Genomic DNA, 27,094 nt, shown 5'->3' with positions numbered 1-27,094 from the left:
CCAGCCAATCACAGGGCACATATAGACAAACAACCATTCACACTCACATTCATACCTATGGACAATTTGGAGTCGCCAATTAAGTTAGCATGTTTTTGGAATGTGAGAGGAAACCGGAGTACCCGGAGAAAACCGTATTGAATTGGATCGCATTATTAGGGGAGTAAAAAAGACAAAAGGAAACTTCTTTGGAGTTTTAAATTTAATCCTTGAAGACAGAATTTCCAAATAGAAAAAAGATTCAAGTGAAACAAACACATTGCTGCATAGGCAGTAAATAAAATATATTAAAACATTAATCACAGCATATGGAAATCAGTGGGCACCTCTTTATAAAAAAAAGTATCATTTCGTAGCTCAAATAATAATTTACAGTAAAAATATCTTAATTTTGATACACATATTAGCAATATACAGCAGCTACTGTTACTGAAATAACTATACAATCTAATATTTCTGTGACACTTCAATAGTAGCCAAATACAATTTTATAAGTAGCAATATTAAAAAGTGAAAATCAGTCTGTTTTACATATTCAATTTTGTTATTATTTACAGGCTACTTAGTTAAAAAAAAATCTTACTATACAGATAGTGTAAATACAAGAGATTAAAACCCCAATCACATTTTACAAGGATTAATAACTGATGTGTGCACAGTGGATTACTAGAAAAAAAAATCTACCACCTGAAAAAGACTATTTGGCATAAAGTGTATTGCAGAGATTTCCTGAGCTTGTACAGGCACCGAGTGATTGTTGCCTCTTAATGTGTGAACATTAGCAGTGCAGATTTAAACAGGTCCCATAAACATTTGTTCAGAACTTAGTATCAGTAGTACCTGTGCTGAGAATATTTCATTGATACCAAACGGAAGAAATGCAAATAAATCCAAAAAAAGAAGGCTAAACAAATACACAATGTGCAAGTAATAACTTCTGGAACAACATGTGACAGTAATGGAAACGTTTGACTTCTGTTTCTAGCTGAGCTGCATCCGGGGGAGCGGGGGTAGGTGGGGGGCCCGGTGCGGCTGTCTAACCCCTCACAGATGCCCACGACTGTGTAGGGGCGTGAGAAAGGACAAACTGTGGAGGTGGCTGCGGTAAGATGTAGTAGCCAAGGACTTGCTGGGGTGGAGGTGGGGGTGGTGGAACTGTGGGTGCGCAAACTGCAGTGAGGAACACCGGCGCGTTGTGTTTGTACGGGTGGGGCCAAACTGGTGCCGGGTGGAAGAAATACTGCGGGTTCGCTGGAGCCTGAAGAGCGGGAAAAAATCCAAGATATTAATTCAGTTGCATCAATGTCCATAAATGTAGATACAAATAAAAACTCTTGATTCTTGTCTCCAATAATAAAGACGTCTATGAATCCCCACATTGAGACACAAAATAAAAATGATATATGCATCTCATTTTCATACACTAAAGCAGCATCTTGTGAAAATTTTAGAAAAAATACTTTTTGAAACATACTAGGGTGACATCAATTAAGTTTAAAGGCAAAATTAATTGATTTCTAGTCCTTACAATGAATAGAAAGACAGTCACTGTATGCTCTAGTAATTTTTCGCCGAGTATGGTAAAAGTAAATATAAGAAGTAAAATATGAGTAAAAATTTGTGTATTCCTGACAACAGTTGAAGTGATTACAAAGTAGAACCTCGGCTGCCATCATTAGTCTATTCCAAAGTCTGAGAAAAACACAAGCCAAAAATAAAAACATTTAAAATTAACACTGCAGTGATGAGCGGGCTCAAGCACCCCGACGCGCTCGGGGGTACGCGCATGTCGGGGGTACGCGCACGAGTGGACGGGCGCACACACACGCCGTACAAAAATACAGGGTGATCGGATAAGTCGTACGGAGTTACAATTTTGGCACTTACAATTTTCTGCCAGAAGGGGGCGACACCGGTAGCAAGGCGGGTATGCGGCCACGAAACTGGCATCAAAAATTTGAGATGAACATGTGGTAGGTACTTGTGGCAGATATACATTTCCACCAGTGGGTGGCGGTATAGAGTCTACGCGCCCACATGATAACGGACCGGAGGGTACCCCAAACCAACAGAAAAAATTTCGGCATGACCCGACCATGTGGAAGGAAGTTACGGCAGATATACATTTCCACCAGTTGGTGGCGCTACAGAGTCTATGGACACACAGATTGAAAGAGTGGAGGGTGACCCAAAAAAGCTGTGTACTTCTCTTGTGTATTTCTTAGCTCCCTTTTTAAGTGTTAAGTTACTGTGTGATGATTTTAGATATTTTTTTAAAAAAGATATTTTTAGATGATATTTTCTTTCCTCTAAGATGACACAGTGAGACTGTTATATTTAGTAATGGTCTCCTGCGATTTCCAAATGACAAGCTCGTCGTGAGTTCCTTTATAGCTCTGCGGCCAAAGAAAGAGTTCCCATTTCCTCACAGACCCGCGAGCGGCACAGGATTTAAACAATTAGTAGTAGTTCTGTAGTATAGGAGATGTCATGACATTAGAATATGGTCATAGTAATTAGTTTTACATGCAGAAAACAACATGAAATGTAATTGCTAAATGAACATTTGACATCACTTTTACGTTTATTGTTGAACATGGCGGTGAACGGAGGGGGGGGGACAGAAGAGCTGAGTCATTTTTAGCGCCAATATTCCTTTATAACTGATTCCTATAAAAAGTGAATGTACTGAAACAGATTCATTCATTCATTCATTTTCTACTGCTTTTTCCTCATGAGGGTCGCAGGGGTGCTGGAGCCTATCCCAGCTGTCTTTCAGGCGAGAGGCGGGGTACACCCTGGACTGGTCGCCAGCCAATCACAGGGCCGCATTGTACCCATTTTTTTCAATAATTGCAATGACCGGTTAAAACAGATCCTAGTTGTTTTGTTTGCCACATAAAGAAAACACAACTTACCACAATTTTGCCATATTTGACTTTATGTTGCTGGCGAATCCGAATCCTGGGCACCATCGTTATTGTGACGTCACTCCCCGCTTCGTGCTTCTCGACTTTCTTCTCTTTTTTTGCCTCTCCTTCTGTCTCGCCATCCTTTGCCTCCTCCTCTGTGTCGCTCGATGCAGCAGAACCGCAGTCAGATGAAGTCGCAGAGTGATAATCTGAAGTGTCGAGGTTCGCCTGGACCTCGTTTCCTTCCTTCGCACCACCCTCCTCTTGCTCTTCGTTATCGTTGAAACTGGCTATTGTGAATGGCCGGCTATTCTCTCCGGATCTGTGGTCGGGAAGGGGGAGGATTATTTTACATAAAGAACATTCTTACCGGCTTTGATTCATCATGTGTCATGTTGCATCTCAGACGGTGACTCACCTCGCGCACACCTCCAGTGGGTCGATCCACACGGTGACCTCCGGGGGAAGACTGAGATCACTGGGTGTGAGCTCACTCTCCTCACATGCCTTGAGGAGCGCCTCGTCATAGGGTATTCTGTTATTTATCCGGATACATCTGCAACACAAAGAAACGTACGTTTTTTTTAAACGTTCTTATCGAGGTGTCCGAATCTTGGATTGTCTACCAGAGGGGTCTCAAACACGTGGCCCGCAGGACACTAGTTTGAGGCCCCCGCCTTGATATGCAAGTTTGATATGGATGCTGTATGGTATCAAGTACTCAGAAAAAATTATTACATTTGATTAATGTTCATGTTAAAGGTTAAATAACTGTTAATAGTTATCCTCCCTATCCGTGTGGAAGTGGTAAGTTTTTGGCTATTTAAGTTTAAAGGAAATAACTTGAAGGCTACCGTTTAGGTCGCTAGTTCTCTAGTTTGCGAGTTAGCATGTGTCTCAAGACCCTGCAGTTGCGCAATATGTTGTAAATGAAAAAAAAAGTATAAATGTGACTATAGTCGTGTTTTGTCATGTCTACAGGGCTCTAATAATGCTTTGTTCATTTTAATCTGAAAAAAATAATTTGTCTACCCACCAACTATATGTGGTTTCTTAAGTTTTTATTATTTGCCGTTTTATTATTATTATATTTATTTATGATTTTCTTTATTCTTGATTTGTTTATTTTTCATCTTATTTTGTGCAGAAAAATAAAAATTAAGATATTTGAGAACAGTGGAATGTTTTATCAGAGCTTTTATTGTAGAAAATCGGAACCAAAGGACTGAAAAAGTTTGTATATTTTTCTGTTTTTAATAAATGCCTTTTTTTTTTTTTTTTGGAAAACCTGACGCGGCCCAGCCTTGCCCAGACCCTAGCTCCAGTGGCCCCCAGGTAAATTGAGTTTGAGACCCCTGGTCTACCATAACCAGTAATGCTTGCTCCTCATTTAATCTCTAGCTTAACAGTGTACCAAGAGAAGCAAGGACTAAATAGTATGGTCGAACGTTCCTATAATGTCAAAATTGATACTTTACATGCCACAATAGCAGAAAATTTGAGTTTTAATTTTGAATTTTACAATAGCTTAGTGTTGTGTTTTGTATTAGCGTAATGCAAATGTGCAATATTTCCATCACTGCCTCTGTTACTACCTCAATCGTATTTATTTATTTAACAACCCAATACAATTCACTCATATGTGACTTTACTCACCTGTATACACCAGTCATTATTTGCACTATGACCTATTTATCATTGCACTAAAATTAATATATCTGCAATATGTCTGCTCCTGCATATGCTCCTGTGCAATACTATGTGTATATTTTGGATATCTTGTATATATCTTGTTAAATTGTCTTTTTTACTCTACTTTTGTATACTTTTTTTTTTTTACTTGACTACTGCACTGAAAGGAGAAGCTCTCCAATCTCGTTGTACATTTTGTATAATGACAATAAAGGCCATTCCATTCCATTCTGTCATTTTATTATTTTGTGATGGCGAAGAGGAAAATTGCAAGATTTAATGTAACATAGAAATGAAAAAAAATTGTGCGTCTGTCCTGGCTGCTGAGTCGAAAATAAAACAGAATGTGCACCTCCAAGAGCGTCTTTTTGTATATATATTTGAATAAACTCTCCTCCCAGATACATGCAATATTCCTCTGCATCACCTGTTATTTATTTTTTATTGAAAAGCATTCATATTGTATTCAAATAATTCCCGGAAGTGTTCACTAACCTGAACGCCTGTCCTTTGCTTGGGGAGTCAGGGTACCAGTGCTCCTCAAACTTTTCCAATAAAAGTTTCTGCAGCTTCTCTGCAAACACTTGCGCTTTTGCTTCATCAAGTTTGCCACGTGCTACAGCCAGACGTTTCAGGAAGTCGACTCCGGCCTTCACCTCTCTCTTCATGGCGCCTGGCGGATACAAAGGAGAAATCACTTTCACTTGTCAACTTTAACTGCTTTTATGACGATGTGTCGACAGACTGACTGCATGTACAAAATTATTATATTCTGTGGTGACAGCAGCTTTAGGGCAGCGTGGAGGAGTAACAGCTATTATCCGCGATACAAAGTGTCCCTGCAGTTGCCCATGATGAATTTCATATTACCTTTGGGCTTAACATACAGTCTGATGCCTTCATGAAGATGCCCAATTTTGATTGACAGACCATTATTAGTTTACCAGTACTGCAGTGTATCACAGCCAGGACTGTTTGGTTTGTAATATTGTGTTGATGTTCATTTTCAAGGTACAAATTATACTAGTCGGCACGGTGTTCGAGTGGCTAGCGCGCAGACCTCACAGCTAGGAGACCAGGGTTCAATTCCACCCTCGGCCATCTCTGTGTGGAGTTTGCATGTTCTCCCCGTGTATGCGTGGGTTTTCTCCGGGTACTCCGGTTTCCTCCCACATTCCAAAAACATGCTAGGTTAATTGGCAACTCCAAATTGTCCATAGGTATGAATGTGAGTGTGAATGGTTGTTTGTCTATATGTGCCCTGTGATTGGCTGGCCACCAGTCCAGGGTGTACCCCGCCTCTCGCCCATAGACAGCTGGGATAGGCTCCAGCACCCCCCGCGACCCTCGTGAGGATAAGCGGTAGAAAATGAATGAATGAAATTATACTAGTATGGCTACACCACTGCAAATGATAACTACAATAAAAAAATATATATTTGACCATATCGATCATTCGCTCACTAGATTGCATTTGCAATGTGAAAGAACAGACGCAAATGAGCCTTGGCAAAAGGAAGCTTGAATAAGAGCAAACAACACACACAAGTATTATGACCTGCATACTGAGCAAGCTGTTTATCTTCTGATAGCGTCCGTTTGAGGAGGGCGCCAGTGTCAGCCTGACCGGGGATAGAGGAGTACGTTGACGAGAAAGGCCAAGGCGAACTCCAACTGGGCTGCGAACTGTCTGAGAACCACTAATCCTTTGCTGATGTGCCTGACAGAATGTCACACCTTGAGGTCTCTTGGTTATTGGGCCTTTGCAACATGCTGCTAATGCTTTAGTGTTCATGAGGAGACTAAATAGACAGTGGAACCTTCAAAGCTCAACAAAATAGGACTCAAAAGTCAAACCACTATCACAAGTTCTCACAAATCTTGTGACTTCAGCACACTGTGGAAAAGTATGATGATAACCATAGAAACAGAAATTAAACCTATTAGAAAGGCTCTAGCTACTCAGTATAATCTACCTGACCCAGTTTTCATTGCCTAGGTTTTCGTAAACTCAAACTTTATCATTCAATATTGCACAGGACAAACTAGTTTGCCCTGTACTGCATTACTCTGTGGATTTGATTGCTCAAACAAGGCGCTATAGAAGTTGTCACTGAACTCATTCATTCATTTTCTACTGCTTATCCTCACGAGAGTCGCGGGGGTTGCTGAAGCCTATCCCAGCTGTCTTCGGGCGAGAGGCGGGGTACACCCTGGACTGGTGGCCAGCCAATCACAGCACATATAGACAAACAACCATTCACACTCACATTCATACCTATGGACAATTTGGAGTCGCCAATTTACTTAGCATGTTTTTGGAATGTGGGAGGAAACCGGAGTACCCGGAGAAAACCCACGCATGCACGGGGAGAATATGATGTATATGTGTATATATAAATTACACACCTATATATATATATAGGTAACATAACATAACATAACATAAAACTAACATAAAACAGCATAAAACATAACATAACATAACAAAAACATAATATAACAATATAACATAAAACATAACATAAAACATAACATAACAAAAACAATATAACAAGATAACAACATAAATCATAACATAAAACATAACATAACAAAAAACGTAATAACAACATAAAACATAACATAACAAAAACATACTATAACATAACATAACAACATAAAACACAACATAAAAACATAATAAAACATAACATAACAAAAAACATGAAAAACATGACATAAAACATGACATAAAACATGACAAAACATAACATAAAACATAACATAAACGGGGAGAACATGCAAATTCCACACAGAGATGGCTGAGGATGGGATTGAACCCTGGTCTCATTGTTGTGAGGTCTGCGCATTGTCACTGAACTGAACTGAACTGAACTGAACTGAACTAAACTGAACTAAACTAAACTAAACTGAACTGAACTGAACTGAACTGAACTGAACTGAACTGAACTGAACTGAACTGAACTGAACTGAACTGAACTGAACTGAACTGAACTGAACTGAACAACCCGCCATGGGGCCCAAGAAACTGATTTTCTAGCATTTTGGTTTTCGTTAGACCTTGTGGAACAAATTCATAACAAAAACCAATGTAACATTGTAAATGTTCAAAGAATATGTAACAGCTACAGAATGCAAATAAACACCTCCCTGTTTTCTCCATTACGTGTCTGACAGGCATCTCCAAAGGTTAAGCATTCTTACTTTAATTAACTCATTACTTCTATTCATTCACTAAAAAAAACAACAATTGGTACTTGACCTTCACATGAACCGCGCTTCATGTCTCATTTTTGCTAGGATGATGAGGAAAAAAAACAAAAAACTTTCCCCCTGCGGCTCATTATTAGGTAAATGGGATCAAGTCACAAGTGTCGTTTTCCAGGTTGTTGTTGCTCTTCCAGTTATATAAGCTTGTTTTGCGCCACTCAGCAAACTTAAATAAGCCCATTCCAGCGCTGGCTTGTTCATCTTGTCACACATACCTGGCCTGTCACTTTGTCCTAACGCTGATATTTAACTTGTTTCATTCCCTGGCTTCTCAAGTTTCAGATAAATGTAACCTTGTACTTGAATATGTCCTAGAGTTGCAGTAATGGAACAGAAAACAGATAAAATGTTGTGGCTGACAAAGGATTTTTAGAGTGTGTGGTTAGAACTGTGTCTTTAACGTCCCTTGGATTCACTTTAGGTGAGTAAACGACACACTGCAAAGAGCATGCATAGCCAGGGAGTATACAGGTTAGCACAAAGAGGCAGTTGACTTAGAATAAAAGGCTCAATTACTAGAAAATTCCAGCGGAAATTTTGATGGGCTTGCCATCTGTGCTGTGAACCTCGGGCCCGGTGCGCCAACGGCTACCGTTCTAGCACCGAGCAAAACAGCCTCAAGTACCGAAAACGTTGATGCAGTCCCATAGTGTCCCCACATCATGCCATGTGTCTATTTGCCTTTAGAAATGAGTAAATTAGCTAAAATGCTAACATGCTAACAGTCATCATGCTAGCACCTAGCAAGACGGCCTCAAGTTTAGAAAGTGCCAAGGTTGTCCTATAACCTTCCTACATCATGCCATGTGTGTATTTGCCTTTAGACATGAGTAAATTAGCTTAAATGCTAACATGCTAGCAATTAGCATTTAGCCACAGGGAGAGTTGAGCAGTAGTCTATGGGGCTTGCATTACTGAGCAAGCCCATAATTATTACGTCGTCCCTTTTGACCACGTTGATCTATTTATATAACGTACAGTAGTACAATTCCACACCAAAACATTTGAGGCAGTATTTTCCTCCGACTGAGGAACTGGTACTGATTATTTTCTTATTTTCTTTGTAGTCAACTTTTTAACGTTTTTATTAACTAGTGAGTAAGGTGTGGAGGCACTTCACAAAAGGTGTTGAATGCAACATCTGTAGTGTGCAATTTGGGTAACACATACATTAAAGTTCCTCCATGTAATAATAGCCTTCTGCTTCTTTGTGTTGAACCATATTTGGGTATATCTTGTGTATCAATGCTCTTATTTCATATATTGGCGGATATAACTGTTATCACCAATACCAGTACTGGCCACAAAGATCCCATTACAGCCAGGCTCTAGTACAGGGGTCTCAAACACGTGGCCTGCAGGACACTAGTTTGAGGCCCCCGCCTTGATATGAAAGTTTAATATTAGTGCGGCCCGCGCAAGTTTGATATGGATGCTGTATGGTACGTACCCAGAAAAAACTATTACGTTTGATTAATGTTCATGTTAAAGGTTAAATAACTGTTAATAGTTATCCTCCCTATCCGTGCGGAAGTGGTAAGTTTTTCAGGCTATTTAAGTTTAAAGGAAATAACTTGAAGGCTACCGTTTAGGTCGCTAGATCTCTAGTTTGCGAGTTAGCATGTGTCTCAAGACTCTGCAGTTGCGCAATATGTTGTAAATAAAAAGAGTATAAATGTGACTATAGTCGTGTTTTGTCATGTCTACAGGGCTCTAATAATGCTTTGTTCATTTTAATCTGAAAAAAATAATTTGTCTACCCACCAACTATATGTGGTTTCTTAAGTTTTTATTATTTGCCGTTTTAGTATTATTATAATATTTATTTATTTATTACTGATTAATTTTCTTTATTCTTGATTTGTTTTTTTTGTTTTTTTATTTTGTGTAGAAAAATAAAAAGTAAGATATTTGAGAACAGTGGAATGTTTTATCAGAGCTTTTCTTGTAGAAAATCGGAACCAAAGCAAAGTTTATTCATTTTTCTGTTTTTAATAAATGCGTTTTTTTTTTGGAAAACCTGATGCGGCCCAGTCTCACCCAGACCCTAGCTCCAGTGGCCCCCAAGTAAATTGAGTTTGAGACCCCTGCTCTAGTAGAAATAATCTGATAAAATAAGCCATTTAAGAAAGTTTACCGAGTAGCTTTACCTTAAATGCTTGAAATGTATTTATTACTTGTGAAAATGTATGTCACAGGCAATCTGAAGACTAAAATAACATCACTGGTTTTACAGTGAGATACAGATAATATGAAAAATTGCAATTTCTTTGATGTAATCAAAGGAATGCAGTGGTTGACCCAAACAAAAAAAATGTTTTCCCAAAAATTCAGACGTTGTTTACTCGCCAGTAACCTATTTCAAAGACATTTTACTTTGTATATAACGCAGCTTCCTCTAAACACACATCATGTAAAGCTTTGGTGTTCAAAGTGAGTTTAATTCAACTTACTTTGAGTTTAATTCAACAGCAATCTTAATATATGAAGAAAAACTAAATGTTAATATAAATAGCAATAGTACTACCACACAGTCTGACGTGCAGTCTGTGTTTTATTTAAATATACATATAATTTAGTATTTGGGTTGCTTTTTAGCCTGTTGAAACATTATCAAAATGGACCCAAACCCTTTGCGTTTTCTTGTTTTTTTCTAGAAAAGGTTGACCCAATATATATGCTAATTAGTTAACAAGCTCCGTCTCAGCTCTGTTAAAGGCGACAAAGGTATTATTATGACACAAGCGCAATATCACATGTTCGTGTATCTGATATGTGCTCAGCGTGAACCCACTTCTTCCAAATCACGTCGGTTTTTACAGTCCAGTTGCATCATTACAAAGTGTGGCACTAACTGTTTTTAACAGACAGAATGCAGGGGCCATTTTGATATTTTTTGGAATTTTTAAATTCTACATACGCACGGGAGTTAGCAGCTTTATGGTAGAGGTGATAAAGCCTGTTATTATTATTATTACAATAACAGGCTTAGTGTTATTAGTAGCAACATTTCAACAACGGGTTATTTTTATTTGATTGTAGATTTTATAACCACGTGTTGAGGACCAAAAAAAAACCTACATGCCACACGTGCCCCCTGGAGCCGCACTTTGGACACCACTGCAGTCTCGAGACGCGTCAAACAAAAGGAGATACAATAACAACAACAACAAAGCAACAGCGACACAACACGTGTCTCTAACGGTGAGACCTTTCTCAACAAAGGCGATAAAAATACATTTTATACTTCTTCTATTTAGTTTCGACAAAGCAGAAAGTGAAATATTACATTTTGTTTTAATGACAACGACGCGGAAACCCCCCAGGAGGTGAAAACTTAACAGTCGTTAGCACTTCATCATAAGGCTGCACTGTTTTAGCAACAAAGCATCAAAGATAATAAACTGCCAACGTACGTTAAACCGTTATGGGTTTTTTTAAGTCGCTTTCCATTTTAAACAATAATAACACTTTAAATGCCATCATGAAAGAAAGCAAATTAAGTACCTAAAGCAACATGTTAACAGAAGCACCATAACTGACCGGTTAATAGAATGATCCGTGTGGATATCCGGTCTTCGTCGTGTGTTCTCGTCGCCGTAGTCTAACTCGCTGTGCTGATGAGTTGGAGTTATTGTACTCAGCACATGTTGCTTCCTTCTACTCGCCTTGTGTGCAACCCAAACGCAACATTACCGTCAGTGTGACTCACTTCCTGGCCACGACAGTCGTGAACAGGCGCTGACGAAGCCCTTGCTTAGCCACGCCCACGTCGCACCATATAAGGTCCGGCAGGTAACTGCAAGAGAAGGCGATCTGTTGGTTGCTGGTATGAGGGCGATACTGAAAATGTTTGTTTCAATCCGATACTCCAAATGACCGGTACTCGGGTACTTTTTAGTTGAAAAATTACAAGATTATTGAATCATTTTTGTGATTTTGCGTAAATTGTGTGTCAGTGTTGAGCAAAACGGAATGTACAGTACATATATTTTATTGACAAAACATGTTTTAAATATTTTTGAATAATAATAAAAATAATAATTACCGTATTTTTGAATTGTTTGCACAAAAAACTACAGTATTGCAAAATAACTAAACTAAAGTAAAAACAATTGGCTCAGTAAGTAACAGTAAGAACAACACAACAAAAAATAAACAGACATTTGTGAAAAGAACCGAATAATTTCGGCCGCATCACTCTCGCTAGCATCAATCAACGACATTGGGTTCCTGGTATCCGTATCATATTATTTGTAACGACATGCCCACCTTCTGCTAACTGGTTGCAACTGTCCTCTCGACTGTCCGCTAATATTTTGTAAGTATTATATAAAAGTATTTTATTTGTCTGTTAAGAATGCTATTTATGTAATCAAGAAACAGGCAAGAAAGTGGCTTAAGTTCAAGTATAGAGTTAGCATACTTGAAATTCTTCATATATGCTAGCATATATGCCTTGCAATGATGCCTCGTGCGGTATACAGTTAAAAACGACATTAGGTTTACTTCATCTCAGCGGGTTTGTCTTTGTTACTTAATTGTGTTGATTGTATGAAAGTTTTTGGCCACACCTGAAACTACTTTATCCCTATGTTCGCTTCAAATCTTAGTAGATGACGCAATTAAAACGGCAACTGGCTTAATTAAATTGACACAATTTAGTATGACGCAATAGCATTGCAATGTCATTATATAATGGAAATTTCCACACAATGGAATATGACTGTGAATGGTTGTTTGTCTATATGTGCCTTGCGATTGGCTGGCAAACAGTCCAGTGTGTACCCCACCTCTCGCCTGAAGACAGCTGGGATAGGTTCCAGCAACAACGTGACCCTAAGGAGGATAAGGGACATATGACAGGGTATCCGCAGTGTCCAATAATTAGAATTTAAGGCATTAAAATGTTTAAAATTCCATTAAAACCTCATAAAATGTCTTATATACAATTTTCATTCATTCATTCATTCATTTTCTACTGCTTTTCCTCACGAGTGTTGCAGGGGGTGCTGGAGCCTATCCCAGCTGCCTTTGGGTGAGAGGCGGGGTAGACATAGACTTTCTTTATTGTCATTGCACAATAACACAGCAGTGAAATTGCCAACGAAATGCCGTTGCCGTTGCCTGGCTCACATGTAATAATAAATAATAAATAATAATGTGGAGAATACACCTTGTACTGGTGGCCAGCCAATCACAGGACACATATAGACAAACTTCAGCTGTGTGAAAACATGACATGCAAACTCCACACAGAGATGGCCGAGAAATTAACATAAATTTTATCGAAAACTAATGCATAAATATTTAGATTTATAAGGATAATATCACAACAAAACCTAACATGAAAAAATTATCAAGCATAACCAGTTTTCTTAAATCGTACTCAGCAATTTTTTTATTTTTTTTTAGCTCTGCGCCTATAAATTTTTTTACAATTTTGGCACTTTTCCTGCCCATGGATCTCGACTATAACTGCAGATGCGTTCACTGACACCACAAGCTTGTTAATGCGTAGAAAAAGAGCGTCTGCTTGTTGCTGGACCCACAACTACAGGGGAAGGAAGCCTGGAACTGGAGATAATTGTGATGTTGAATCATATAAGAAAGGAGCTAAATGTGGTGAAAACTAAATAAAACATGAAATCCCTAATGAAAAGGCATCACTGTTGAAAGATATGGACGGAGTGGAAGTAAAATGGAAGCTTTATAGAGGCAAAATGATGACAAGGATCGCACTATGACGCAAAGGACGTGTAGAGTGGGTGATTCGGCGTAGTCGACGCATATGAACAAAGTGGCCAGAGCAGCTGACAACGTAGGAGGACAAGATGTTGCTGCAACACAGCAACAGGTTGCCAACATTCCGCATTAAAAAGTGGTGGTCAACGGCATTGATGCCAATGTTTTGGCAGGAATAACAATAACAACGCAACACCTGTCATCATCATAAAGTTCAACAACAGGAACAACAAGGCAGAGGAGGAAACTGAAAGAAACAATGAACATCCGACAAAAGAAGGCACAAGATTTAAGGAACCAGGGGAGAATTCCAGGCACTTTGGAGCGCCGACTGCAAAATCTACATCAAGTTTAATGGCGGACAGGAGGAAGGCAAAAGTACTTGTTGACATCAAAGAACTGGACAAATATTGGAGATTACATCATTAAAGACACAACTCACAAAGACTTAAATTCAACATCCTCAATGTTCAGTCATTCATTTTCTACCGCTTATCCTCACGAGGGGCACGGGGGTGCTGGAGCCTGTCTTCGGGCGAGAGGCGGGGTACACCCTGGACTGTTCTCCAGCCAATCACAGGGCACATAAAATACATAAAGTGTCTTTATTAAGTGTGATCTAAATAAACTGAAAGTTATTTCTGTCATTGTAACTATTAATGCAGAAGTACAATTTGTTGCATTTAAGTACGCTCGGAAATTCACTCAGTAGATGTCTTTAAATGCAACCCCTCTTTGCTCATAGTAACACAGTTCAAGTCTGATTCAAATATTCATTCATTCATTCATTCATTCATTTTCTACCGCTTTTTCCTCACGAGGGTACCGGGGGGTGCTGGAGCCTATCCCAGCTGTCTTCGGGCGAGAGGCGGGGTACACCCTGGACTGGTCGCCAGCCAATCACAGGGCACATATAGACAAATAACCATTCACACTCACATTCATACCTATGGACAATTTGGAGTCGCTAATTAACCTAGCATGTTTTTGGAATGTGGGAGGAAACCGGAGTACCTGGAGAAAACCCACGCATGCACAGGGAGAACATGCAAACTCCACACAGAGATGGCCGAGGGTGGAATTGAACTCGGGTCTCCTAGCTGTGAGGCCTGTGTGCTAACCACTCGACAGCCACTAACATCTGTTAGTAAATACAAATATAACCCTTCCCTATAATTTAGCTTTCTTTCAATAAAATACAGTAAAAATGGGCATATTTCAGACATAATGCAATGTAGTGATTAATCATGATTAATTTGAAAACCAGTATTAATCTGATTGCAAATTTTTAGAATTTGACAGCCCTAGTTTGAACTCAAATCAAACCCAAACAAAAGCCAAAAAAAAAAATAAAACTAGAACAATGGAGCAAAAGGCACAATTTAGACCTGCCAACGTGTACAGATTTTTCACTGCTTGTTTACTTCACGACACATTTTGTTGCATTTGTGTGCATGTTGCACACGTCTTACTGTGTGAATACGACTTGTCAAGAGGACAGACAAAACTTTGTGGTATTTGTATCAACATTGCAGTTTTTCTTGTTACATTATCAGACCTGTCAACCTTGAAGAAATTTTATGTGCCCCCCCCCCCCCCAACGCATTGCATCCTCTGATTTGTTTTTCTTTAGCATTCCTTCAACACTGACAGGTCTGATGTAGTAACAAGAATAAGATGAAATGTTGATAATAATAACCGGAAAATAGCGCTCATAAAATGTCTTCATAGTTGGCAGGTTTTGCTAAGGCCCCATGACTGACAAGGGTCCTCGAAAATAGAGAGTCATAAGTCAGTTTTTGTGGGAGGCCCCAAGTGATGTTTTCATCATGGGCGTTGATGACACCATGGCCTGAGAATAAATTACTGGGAGCATGCTCTAGATTGGGAATGTGTGGGTTTTCTCCAGGTATCCTGTTTCCTCCCACATTCCAAAATATGTATGTTAAGCTAAATTGTCCATAGGTGTCAGTGGTTGTTTCTCTATGTGGACTGGTCTCCAGCCAAACACATGGATAGATTGATAGATAGCGAGATGAATGGAGTATCTATATCATGGGTCTCAAACTTGCGGCCCGCGAGCCAAATGCGGCCCACAGGATGCTAGTTTGAGGCCCTCGCCTTGATTTTTTAAAATTTTTATGTCAATGCGTCCCACGCGAGTTTGATATGGATGCCGTATGGTATCATGTACCCAAAAATGACAGCACAACTGAGGCCATTTTGCCCCGCCCATACCATGATACACTCTGGAGGCCGGTTCCAACGCTTCTTACCGGGAAGACCTGCTAGCTTGGGTTAGCTACCTCCAGGCTGTTTGTTTTGTCCAAATCAATAAATAAGACGCTGTCAATGGTCCAACAACAACTCCGACATTGGATTAGCGGTGAAGCTACAGGATTATGACGCTGGGTAAAAAAGAATGCAGGAAATTATTTGGAATAAAACTGTAAATAAAAAAATTATTTTTGTTTTTTTTAAACCCTGATGCGGCCCAACCTCACCCAGACCTTAGCTCCAGTGGCCCTTAGGTAAATTGAGTTTGAGACCCCTGATCTATATGAATAATCTCATTGCAACGCATTTTGCTTCATCGTTTTTAACAAGAACTTTAAATTCCTGCATTTGGAATACAGGAAGTGAACAAATGCATTGCAATCAATGTAAAACAGATGGGGGGAGGATAAAATAAGCTTAGCTTCTTCTTACTCGGACATGTGGGACTGTGAATTGTAATATGCAATGCATTCCAATGTAACTTGTATGCATGTTGAAAGAAATTAAACCGTAACCACCCACTTGTTGTTACGACGCTCATGTATGGTTTGGGTAGACGAGGGTAATATTTCACCATATGAAATTGGTTAATACATTCGTTTATGTACAATTATCACATGCATAATATGTATAATTTAATTTTTATTAACAAAAAAAATGCACGGCAGTCTAGTGGTTAGCACGCAGAACTCACAGTTAGGAGAACTGAGTTCAATCCCACCCTCGGCCATCTCTGTGTGGAATTTGCATGTTCTCTCCGGGTACTCCGGTTTCCTCCCACATTCCAAAAACATGCTAAGTTAATTGGCGACTCCAAATTGTCCATAGGTATGAATATGAGTGTGATACCGCTAGCAAACTGACATATTATTTACCAATGTGGATACCAATACTTTTTACTCTTTTTCAAGATCGGGCTGCATGGCGGTAGAGTGGTTAGCATGCAGGCCTCACAGCTACGAGACCCGAGTTCAATTCCACCCTCGGCCATCTCTGTGTGGAGTTTGCATGTTCTCCCCGTGCTAGGTTAATTGGCGACTCCAAATCGTCCATAGGTATGAATGTGAGTGTGAATGGTTGTTTGTCTATATGTGCCCTGTGATTGGCTGGCCACCAGTCCGGCGTGTACCCCGCCTCTCACCCCAAGACAGCTGGGATAGGCTCCAGCACGCCCGTGACCCTTGTGAGGATAAGTGGTAGAAAATGAATGAATGAAAAAAATGTGGTTTTGCATACCGCAGTAGAATTTGAACATATTTTGGACATTGGAGTTACTTGTGGCCACACGGTGGCAATGTAGGCCACACAGTCGGGAGATTGGGAAGACCTGGGTTCGAATCTCCACTTGGGCACGTGGAGTTTGCATGCTCTCCCCGTGCGCAAAATGTCTTCATGGTTGGCAGGTTTGCTAAGGCCCCATGACTGACGGGGGCCCTAGAAAATAGAAAGTCAGTTTTTTGGGTTGGCCCCAAGTGATGTTTTTATCATGGGCCTCAATGACCCATAACCCATGGCCTGAGAATAAATTACTGGGAGCATGCTCTTGATTGGGAATGTGTGGGTTTTCTCCAGGTACTCCCGTTTCCTCCCACATTCCAAAATATGTTAGGCTAAGTGGCAACTCCAAATTGTCCATAGGTATGAATGTGAGTGTGAATGGTTGTTTGTCTATATGTGCTGCTTTATTAACATTTTTGGTGGTGAACTGTGAGTTTTTCTTAATCTAAAATATGTGCCTGGGCTCAATAAAGGTTGGGTTTGAACCACCGTCACACTGAGAAGCTCTCTGCGTCCACTAGAGGGCACACTTGAGTCTTGTCACAAATTGAATCTGGCTAAAAGTGTGTAACATGTATCCTAAGTGCATTGTATTTAATAATAACCAATATTTCAGTGTACATTTTTTGTTTTTAAACTTATATCTAAAATATAATTTATATACTAAATGTACTTTTATTAATTTTGGGTGTCTATATATAACATATATAGGTCTATAGCCCATTTTAAAATGTTATACAAACTACAGTTTATATTGTTTATTGTTTTATGTTTTATTTAATGTCTGGGAAATAAGGGAGGTCAGAATTAAATGTTTCATTCATGCCTAATTACTACTAACCATGATTATTTCAAGCTGAAAATGAGAAAATAAAGATATTTGCATAAGATGTTGTGTCTGTAGCTAATGTTAGTTTAGTTTCCGTTTGTTTACATTAGCATCCTGCCTCCATCACTTGAACTGAGCCACAGGATGCAGCTCTCTAGCTGTAAGGGTGATTGCATCACAGCGTCTTTAAACAAGCAATTCAAGAGTCAAGGGTCATTTGATTTATTTGTGTATTTCTTTTCTTGTTTTCCAAACCTGCACGTCACCTCGCTCGACTGAATCCCCTTCGGTGCGGCAATTATGCAGCTCACACACATGCTGCCAGCAAGGGACAATCAAAACCGTTGCAACTGTGCGTTCAACATATTTCCCCCAAACCTTGATAGGCTTTAGACCTTCAAGCAAACAGCCTCGATTTGTGTCTGGAGCCATCGATGTAGGCCACACGCATACGCCACATGCAGCCCGCTTTGCCTCTAAAAACATATTGATTTCTCTCGTTCACAGGCAGCTTTAATGCCATCGATCGGTCAGGCCATTTCAAGATCAGCACCAGTGTAAGCATTCCTTACCCTAACCCACATGCTGCCTCTTTTTTCCTTAGGTAATGACCGTCCTTGAGCTCGGGACTCGTGTGTCTGTCTGGACAAGTGTGTCATTGTGCCCTCCAGTCCCTCCACTATGGTTCCGACTAATGTGGTCAAATGGGTACAGCATTGTGCCTTCCTAAAGAAGGTATGGACAAATGAAGCTAACACCTTCTTTGACCTTTATCATCCTCCCTCCTCCTCCTCTCCTTCTTCCTTCTCTGGATCGATACGTATTTGTATTTGCAATGCATTAGACCATTGCCCTTACTTCTTATTGAGAAAGTACACATTTTCTAAGTATTCAGTAGGACTGAGACTTATTTTTATTATCTAGTAAAACCTCAGATTTAAACATTTCAACCAATTTTACTCGTAACATATGTAAAGTGAATGAGTTAAGCACAGGATCTAACTGCAATCTTTATTAACTCATTCCATGCCATTTTTGATGATTTTGACAGATTTTTCAAGGTACACAGATTATTGCGGTCTTGGGTTAAGTGTATAAACATGGTATATATCAAACGAGGGACTAGACTCTCATCTTTCATCAGAAAAAAAAGCTTGTTTGTACCTTTTTCCACACTGTAGTAATCAGTAGTAGAGTTTCAGCAAAATATCATTCATTCATTCATTCATTCATTCATTTTCTACCGCTTTTTCCTCACGAGGGTCGCGGGGGGCGCTGGAGCCTATCCCAGCTGTCTTCGGGCGAGAGGCAGGGTACACCCTGGACTGGTGGCCAGCCAATCACAGGGCACATATAGACAAACAACCATTCACACTCACATTCATACCTATGGACAATTTGGAGTCGCTAATTAACCTAGCATGTTTCTGGAATGTGGGAGGAAACCGGAGTACCCGGACAAAACCCACGCATGCACGGGGAGAACATGCAAACTCCACACAGAGATGGCCGAGGGTGGAATTGAACCCTGGTCTCCTAGCTGTGAGGTCTGCGCGATAACCACTAGTCCACCGTTCCACCCGTGACAAAAAATAAAAATAATTTTAAAAATTAATAAAAAAATAAAACTTAAACTATATTAGGAAAGCAGGAAGTAAACAAATGTAACAGTTACTGATTGTAAAAGTACCAGATGGAGGGGTAGGATTTAATAAGCTTTGCTTCTTCCTACTCCTTTTGGACATGTGGAACTGTGAACTGATTATGTGATGCATTCAATTGTAATCTGATGCATGTTCAAATGAAATTAAACCCTGGTCTCCTAGCTGTGAGGTGTGTGCGCTAACCACTAGTCCAAAATATCAGTTCCCAACAAAAAAGGGAGAAAAAAGGATTTTTGTGAAAAGATACATTTCAAACTTAACTTTCACTTTGACACAAATAAACAACAGCAAAAATGGTTGTTTTACATAAAAATAAAAAATGTTCCACAAATATAGCACCATGAACTATTTGCAACTGAAAGACGCGTGCGTGCGTACATGCATGTACATGCGTGAAAATGTCACGACGAGATGCCTTTTCACTTCCTGTGCAGTGTGTATTTCAATGGGAGCGATGCAGGCCCAAGTTCTTACGAAATGCACTTCTGCCACTTTGTGGTCATTTTTTCCAGCTTAAAACTGCACCAAATATGCTCTCTTCTATTGTGGAGTTGCATCATCACCTCTTAAAAAACATAAAAGACTTATTAATACGTTTTTGGGAGTGAGCGGTCGGGGTTGAAAAGAACATATAAATAAGTTTTTGGTAGCGATTGAGTTACTTGTACCAGGGCTCCATACTGTGACTAAATGGTCGCATTTTGCGACAAAAATTTGAGACATTGCAAGTAAATTTTTTAGCTACTCGCGCATGTGACGAGGATCACAGACTATCCCCTATTACCTTAAAAATAGTCAGTGGAGGCACAGACTAAGCCTATCAATGTTAGCGTGTGTAATCACACACTTTTTGAACTCATTGCCGTTTTTTTACACATTTTGCCTGGTGGCAGCTAGCTAGCTTGCTTGGGTATTCCACCTAGCCTATGGTCTTTGGACTCAAAATGTGACTTTTTTTTTTTACCACAGTGACATTTTATATTTCCAACATATGCAGTTAGTTAGGATCTTCTTTTTGTCCCAGTTTCATGGAGTACATGCTAACTAACGCTAGTTGTGAGTGTATCACAGGGGTCTCCAAAAGGTAGCTACTGAGCTAACAATAGCTCGCCAGCTGATGTGGAGTGTGAGTTAAAATGAAAGCCTTTTGCACCCCCCGACAATTCCCCGCGCCCCCAGGGGCGCCCGCCCCACTGTTTGAGTTATTTAGCTATTTGCGTTACTGAGAGATACTGCTTTTCTTTGTCTTTCAGTTTATTTAGACCACACATACATGCACAATAAAGACGTTTTTGTGATTTTTCCGAGCATCAGTGAACGCACCTCCCTGTCGTCTAGTGCTCATGAGGATGTGTCATTGACTAGAATTTCGTTTGTGAGTTGGAGATACGTTTAAGGTGTTGGAGTTCCACTGCTGTTGATGTGTTCATGTCTGAATAAAGTTATTAAAGAGTGGCGGTGTTAATGATGCTAAAAATTTGAACAGAATTAATGAAATAAATGAGTTACTGCCGTTAACGCACTACATTTGACACCCCTAATTATTCATAATGGTTCAGTTCACCTCCCTTTTCCTTTTGATGCTGAATTTATACTGTTTTGTAGTATACTGACGTTTTTTTTATCATAGCTTTTGAAAGTACTTTTGAACAAAATATATAATGATAATGATTAAGCTCTTAAGTCTGATGACATGCTGGTGGTTTCTTGGCCCGGAGTAAATATCGAAGGAGTAATAAATACACATGTTATGACATGGTTTCCATTTTAAGATGTACATGATGCCACTAGAAGAGGCCTCGCAGAAGCCCCGAGACATAAACAGGGTGGTTGGAGATGACAGTTTCCATGTATTGTTCAAGTATTTACGGTATCAGTAATACAGTGAAAATAAGAGGAAATGTGAATATTTACTTTTGCAAGTCGATGCTGTTGTGCGCACCTACATTTTCTGCTTGCACTTCTTCTTAAAGAAAAGTTAGTCTGAAGCCGTGTGTATGGTGGTTTACATGACAAAGTAGACACTTAAGCCAATTGTCCAAACAGTTGTCCAAAGTCTCTTCTGAGGGACTTTAAGCCTTTGCGTAAAAGTACAAACTGCTGCATTTAAAACTGTAGATAAATGCCCATTGTCTTGAACATCCATCGTAGCTTGTTGTTAATGAAGTAGATAGTGTTTCAGTTTTAGCTGCTTTACTTTGAAAAAAAAAATCCTGTGAAGTGATATTGGTAAAACAACAAAATAAATTGTCCTCTATAGTAAACATTGCCAATTGTCTTGAAATAAATCCACTGGGAGCCACAAATCAGGGCCTTTTTTCCATAGAATTAGTTAATAATGTTTGAGATTCCCAGAATGTAAATCTAATGTAAAGCTGTTTTCTCAGCAGATAATGTCACCTTAAATCAACTCCAATATCGCTTTAAATCAGCAAACAGGCCCTTTCTCACTCGGTGGAATGTGGCTTGTGGCTTTTTTAATTGCCTATATTTCATTCCCACTGCTTGCTTCGGTGCCATCAAAATGCAGAATACATTACAGTTCCCCTCAACTTCAAAGTGGAGGAGGGAAATAGACATAACAACCATGAAAAGAACACAGTGTCAAAACATTCTGCATGCAAAGAGTAAATCTCATCTTGAGGGATGACAACCAGCTAAGACACCGGAGGCTCCAACCAAAGAGCACTTACTTCTTTGGCAAATGTCACACACAATGGAACTTCTTCAGTCACAACACAATCCATTTCGGAATGTTTCATTTTCCAAATTTTTCACATTTCAAACCTATTTCTCTAATGTACATACTGTTTCAGGATCACACTGATGTCATCATAAAATGTGTAAATTGAATTCTTAAATGGACCAGGGTTCAATTCCACCCTCGGCCATCTCTGTGTGGAGTTTGCATGTTCTCCCTGTGCATGCGTGGGTTTTCTCCGGGTACTCCGGTTTCCTCCCACATTCCAAAAACATGCTAGGTTAATTAGCGACTCCAAATTGTCCATAGGTATGAATGTGAGTGTGAATGGTTGTTTGTCTATATGTGCCCTGTGATTGGCTGGCCACCAGTCCAGGGTATACCCTGCATCTCGCCCGAAGACAGCTGGGTTAGGCTCCAGCACCCCCGCAACCCTCGTGAGGAAAAGCGGTAGAAAATGAATAAATGAATGAATGAATGAATTCTTAAATGTAACATCGGGCTGCATGGCAGTCGAGTGGTTCGGGCGCAGACCTCACAGCTAGGAGACCCAAGTTCGATTCCACCCTCGGCTATCTCTGTGTGGAGTTTGCATGTTCTCCCCGTGCATGCGTGGGTTTTCTCCGGGTACTCCGGTTTCCTCCCACATTCCAAAAACATGCTAGGTTAATTAGCGACTCCAAATTGTCCATAGGTATGAATGTGAGTGTGAATGGTTGTTTGTCTATATGTGCCCTGTGATTGGCTGGCCACCAGTCCAGGGTGTACCCCGCCTCTCGCCCGAAGACAGCTGGGATAGGCTCCAGCACCCCCGCGACCCTTGTGAGGAAAAAGCAGTAGAAAATGAATGAATAAATTCTTTAATGTAACATCAGGCTGCACGGCAGTCGAGTGGTTCGGGCGCAGACCTCACAGCTAGGAGACCAGGGTTCAAGTCCACACTCAGCCATCTCTGTGTGGAGTTTGCATGTTCTCCCCGTGCATGCGTAGGTTTTCTCCTCCCACATTCCAAAAACATGCTAGGTTAATTAGCGACTCCAAATTGACCATATGAATGAACCCCACCTCTGACAGCTGGGATAGGCTCCAGCACCCCCGGCGACCCTTGTGAGGAAAAGCGGTAGAAAATGAATGAATGAATAAATACTGTGTGTACTTTATATTAGGGGTCGGCAACCTTTACTATGAAAAGAGCCATTTTATTCGCTCACAGCTAGGAGACCAGGGTTCAATTCCACCCTCGGCCATCTCTGTGTGGAGTTTGCATGTTCTCCCCGTGCATGCGTGGGTTTTCTCCGGGTACTCCGGTTTCCTCCCACATTCCAAAAACATGCTAGGTTAATTAGCGGCTTCAAATTGTCCATAGGTATGAATGTGAGTGTGAATGGTTGCCCCCGCCCCGCTTTTACTCATGTTTTAACTGTGTATTAACGAATGAATGTTGAATTTTAATGTATCTTTTACTCTGTTTATCTGTTTTTATTCAACGCCATTCTTCTATAAAGTGTCTTTGAGTATTTTGAAAAGCGTATTATTATGTAAAAAAATGTATTATTATTATTACCGCGACCCTCGTGAGGAAAAGCGGTAGAAAATGAATGAATGAATGAATGAATGTAACATCCATCCAATCCTTTTTCTATGCCACTTATACTCACTAGGGTCACGGGTGTGCTGGAGTCTATCCCAGCTGTATTTGGGTGAGAGACGGGGTACACTCTAGACTGGTCGCCAGCCAATCACAGAACACATACTATAGACAAACAACCATTCACACTCACATTCATACCTATGGACAATTTGGAGTCGCTAATTAACCTAGCATGTTTTTGGAATGTGGGAGGAAACCGGAGTACCCGGAGAAAACCCACGCACACAATGTGTGGCCAACATGCTAACCACTCATCCACTGTGAAGCCTTTCTTAAATGTTAAGTGTAAAAATAAATTGACACATTAATATAATGATGAATTAGATCGGGGAAATAAAAGTTGGGTTGCAGATTTCATTTCAAACTGTCAACTAGTACTTTAGTCGTGTTTTTAGTGCCTTCATCTTGAGATCTGGCTTTTATTTCCCTTTGCCTTTCATACCCAGGCCAGCATAGCAGGGTATTACTCCAACTATGTGACCCAGCATGCCACCAGTCAGAAAATGACATGTGTGACATTGCTTTCAACACAACACAGCAGGATGAGTGAGTCTCAAATGTTCACTTCACACTCCAGTCCCAGCATTGTTGATTACCCTTAAACACAGGTGGCATTGTACCTCTGGCTCTCACAGTGGCTCTTCAGTTTAGACAGATTGCCATACTTCACTTGCGACGGGAAGCTAACAAGCTAAATAATGTACGAGACTTGTGCTTACACACAGAGTTGACGTCTCGTCACAGGCGCAACACTGACCCTATTACCCCCGGGGTCAGTGGCGGCATGTGGCTTTTTTTCATGGCGTCTGTCACATTGTAGAAATCATTCATTCATTCATTTTCTACCGCTTATCCTCACGAGGGTTGTGGGGGGTGCTGGAGCCTATCCCAGCTGTCTTGCGGCGAGAGGCAGGGTACATCCTGGACTGGATGCACGGGGAGAACATGCAAAATCTGATATGATATCAACCGATTTACCATTTTTATGCTGATATCAGGTTAATAATTCAGTATCGACATCCCTAGTCACTTTTTTGCAAATTTTGCTCTTAAATCAGAGGAGAAAGTCAACATCAAGAACAGACATTTTTGTTCATTCATTCATTTTCAACTGCTTATCCTCACAAAGGTTGTGGGGGGTGCTGGAGTCTATCCCAGCTGTCATTGGGCGAGAGGCGGTGTACACCCTGGACTGGTGGCCAGCCAATCACAGGGCACATATAGACAAACAACCATTCACACTCACATTCATACCTATGGACAATTTGGAGTCGCCAATTAACCTAGCATGTTTTTGGAATGTGGGAGGAAACCGGAGTACCCAGAGAAAACCCACGCATGCACGGGGAGAACATGCAAACTCTACACAGAGATGGCCAAAGGTGGGATTGAACTCGGGTCTCCTAGCTGTGAGGCCTGCGCGTTGTCACAGAACTAAACTAAACTAAACAACCCGCCATGGGACCCTAGAAAGTTGTGCGTGCCACCATTTTAATAAAGAAGGCGAGAGACACCACTGAATTCAAGAAATCCAAGTATTTTGTATATGAATTGTTTTTAAAATTTTCTTAAATAAAAAACACATTTCCTGATCAAATACAGGGCAGAAACCTAAGTGCTGCCACTCTACCGTTTGAGAATCATGGCAGGTTTTGGTTTGTCATAATGTTGCAGAAACAGTGATTAGAAACCGTGACTTTCTAATGTAAATGTGACATTATTCTTGCTAATCAGACAATAACATATAGAGAAATGTCATACGAGAAGGTGCTTGTCACTGCTGTCCTTCCATAGAGAGGCAAAGCAGTTCTAGATAGTCAAATACATTAAAGATATGTTGTGCTTTGCTGAATGAATGAATGAATGAGATGGAGGATTACTGTAGGGGGCGGCACGGCGGTCTAGTGGTTAGCACGCAGACCTCACAGCTAGGAGATCAGGGTTCAATTCCACTCTCGGCCATCTCTGTGTGGAGTTTGCATGTTCACCCCGTGCATGCGTGTGTTTTCTCCGGGTATTCCGGTTTCCTCCCACATTCCAAAAACATGCTAGGTTAATTGGCGACTCCAAATTGTCCATAGGTATGAATGTGAGTGTGAATGGTTGTTTGTCTGTATGTGCCCTGTGACCACAAATGTTTTTCAGTTAATAAAGCGGCAAAAAAAATATTTTTGAACAAAAAGTATGCTTCTCTTTTTAATGAGCAACCTGTATTAACACTGTACTGCATGTCACCCCCCCCCCCAAGCTTTACATTCAAAGGTATGGAGGGGTAAAATTTCCTCCGGGTTAGCAGGTCTCCAATTTTACACATAAGGCAGAAATTCTTCAGATTCTTTCACAACTGAGCTGAATTTTCACACTATAAGCTCATCCTTGCAGGTTTTATATGAAATAATAAAAACAGACCACATTCACTGTGCAATATCTGATCAACCTCCATGTGCAATACTAAGGGCTCTAAATGCAATATACTAAGTTCTATGTATTTAAGTATTTCCATAATGCCTCATATTAACTCACTAGCAAGATCTCTACATACTGTATTTGTATATAACTCTGGGAAAAACTGTTGATTTTGTTAATACTTGGGTTGTTTCTATTGTTTATTTTTCTACATTGTGTATTTTTGTACTGCTTAACTGATTCTGTGCAATTCAAATTTCCCCACTGAGGGACGAATAAAGGCATATCTTATCTTATCTTAAATACTCACAAGACATTGCCATATTTTATATGCAGAATAAGATCGATCCTCATGAGAAAATAATGCGCTATTCTCGTTGAGTTGTTTAATATTCCCGCTTACTGTACATTGTGAGGGTTTATGCAAAATATGTCTCTCAGCTGAGACACGTGTGTAAAGCAGAACAATTGGACACATGCAAGCCTGTGCAAGAGGAGAGGTGCTGGGTGGTTCAGTTTACAGTCTGCCCTTGTTGGCCTCCCACTGAATCTTTCCAGATCTCCTGACTGGCTTCCTTCTCTCTTTCTGCTTGATCCACAATGAAATCACTCAAGGTAAACGGGTGGGCCGACTTGCTTTCCTTTTTAAAAGAAAGAAAGATGAAT

At 40.2% G+C, this 27,094-nt stretch overlaps 1 protein-coding gene and 1 long non-coding RNA gene across 2 annotated transcripts in view; one reads left to right on the top strand and one right to left on the bottom strand.

Moving 5' to 3' along the window:
• Positions 1–198: 198 nt before the first annotated feature.
• Positions 199–11,617, bottom strand: si:dkey-79d12.5 (maternal B9.15 protein). The gene is made up of 5 exons (XM_058085685.1): positions 11,421–11,617; positions 5,100–5,277; positions 3,331–3,468; positions 2,919–3,234; positions 199–1,258 (listed from the first exon to the last, which is right to left on the bottom strand). Exons 2-5 carry the CDS (start codon positions 5,270–5,272, stop codon positions 1,037–1,039), a joined length of 849 nt encoding a protein of 282 aa, XP_057941668.1. The 5' UTR covers positions 5,273–5,277; positions 11,421–11,617; the 3' UTR covers positions 199–1,036.
• Positions 11,618–12,149: 532 nt separating this feature from the next.
• The window catches only part of LOC131137573 (uncharacterized), a 32,559-nt gene continuing 17,614 nt past the window's right edge, over positions 12,150–27,094 (top strand). The window contains exons 1-2 of the long non-coding RNA XR_009131940.1: positions 12,150–12,198; positions 18,611–18,741. This is a non-coding gene — a long non-coding RNA (uncharacterized LOC131137573). The remainder of the gene's footprint in view (positions 12,199–18,610; positions 18,742–27,094) is intronic.

The sequence above is a fragment of the Doryrhamphus excisus genome, chromosome 10, assembly GCF_030265055.1.
Source record: "Doryrhamphus excisus isolate RoL2022-K1 chromosome 10, RoL_Dexc_1.0, whole genome shotgun sequence".
Taxonomy (NCBI): domain Eukaryota; kingdom Metazoa; phylum Chordata; class Actinopteri; order Syngnathiformes; family Syngnathidae; genus Doryrhamphus; species Doryrhamphus excisus.
Note: the sequence above shows the minus strand (reverse complement) of the source record. Positions and strands in the feature narration are given on the sequence as shown.

What these genes read in the sequence shown, in the direction of transcription:
- si:dkey-79d12.5 (XM_058085685.1), bottom strand. Translation starts at nt 5,272, where the DNA reads ATGAAGAGAGAGGTGAAGGCCGGAGTCGACTTCCTGAAACGTCTGGCT. An exon ending in AGCAAAGGACAGGCGTTCAG is followed by an intron (nt 3,469 to 5,099) that starts GTTAGTGAACAC and finishes TTTGTGTTGCAG; the next exon opens with ATGTATCCGGATAAATAACA. An exon ending in CCACTGGAGGTGTGCGCGAG is followed by an intron (nt 3,235 to 3,330) that starts GTGAGTCACCGT and finishes TCCCGACCACAG; the next exon opens with ATCCGGAGAGAATAGCCGGC.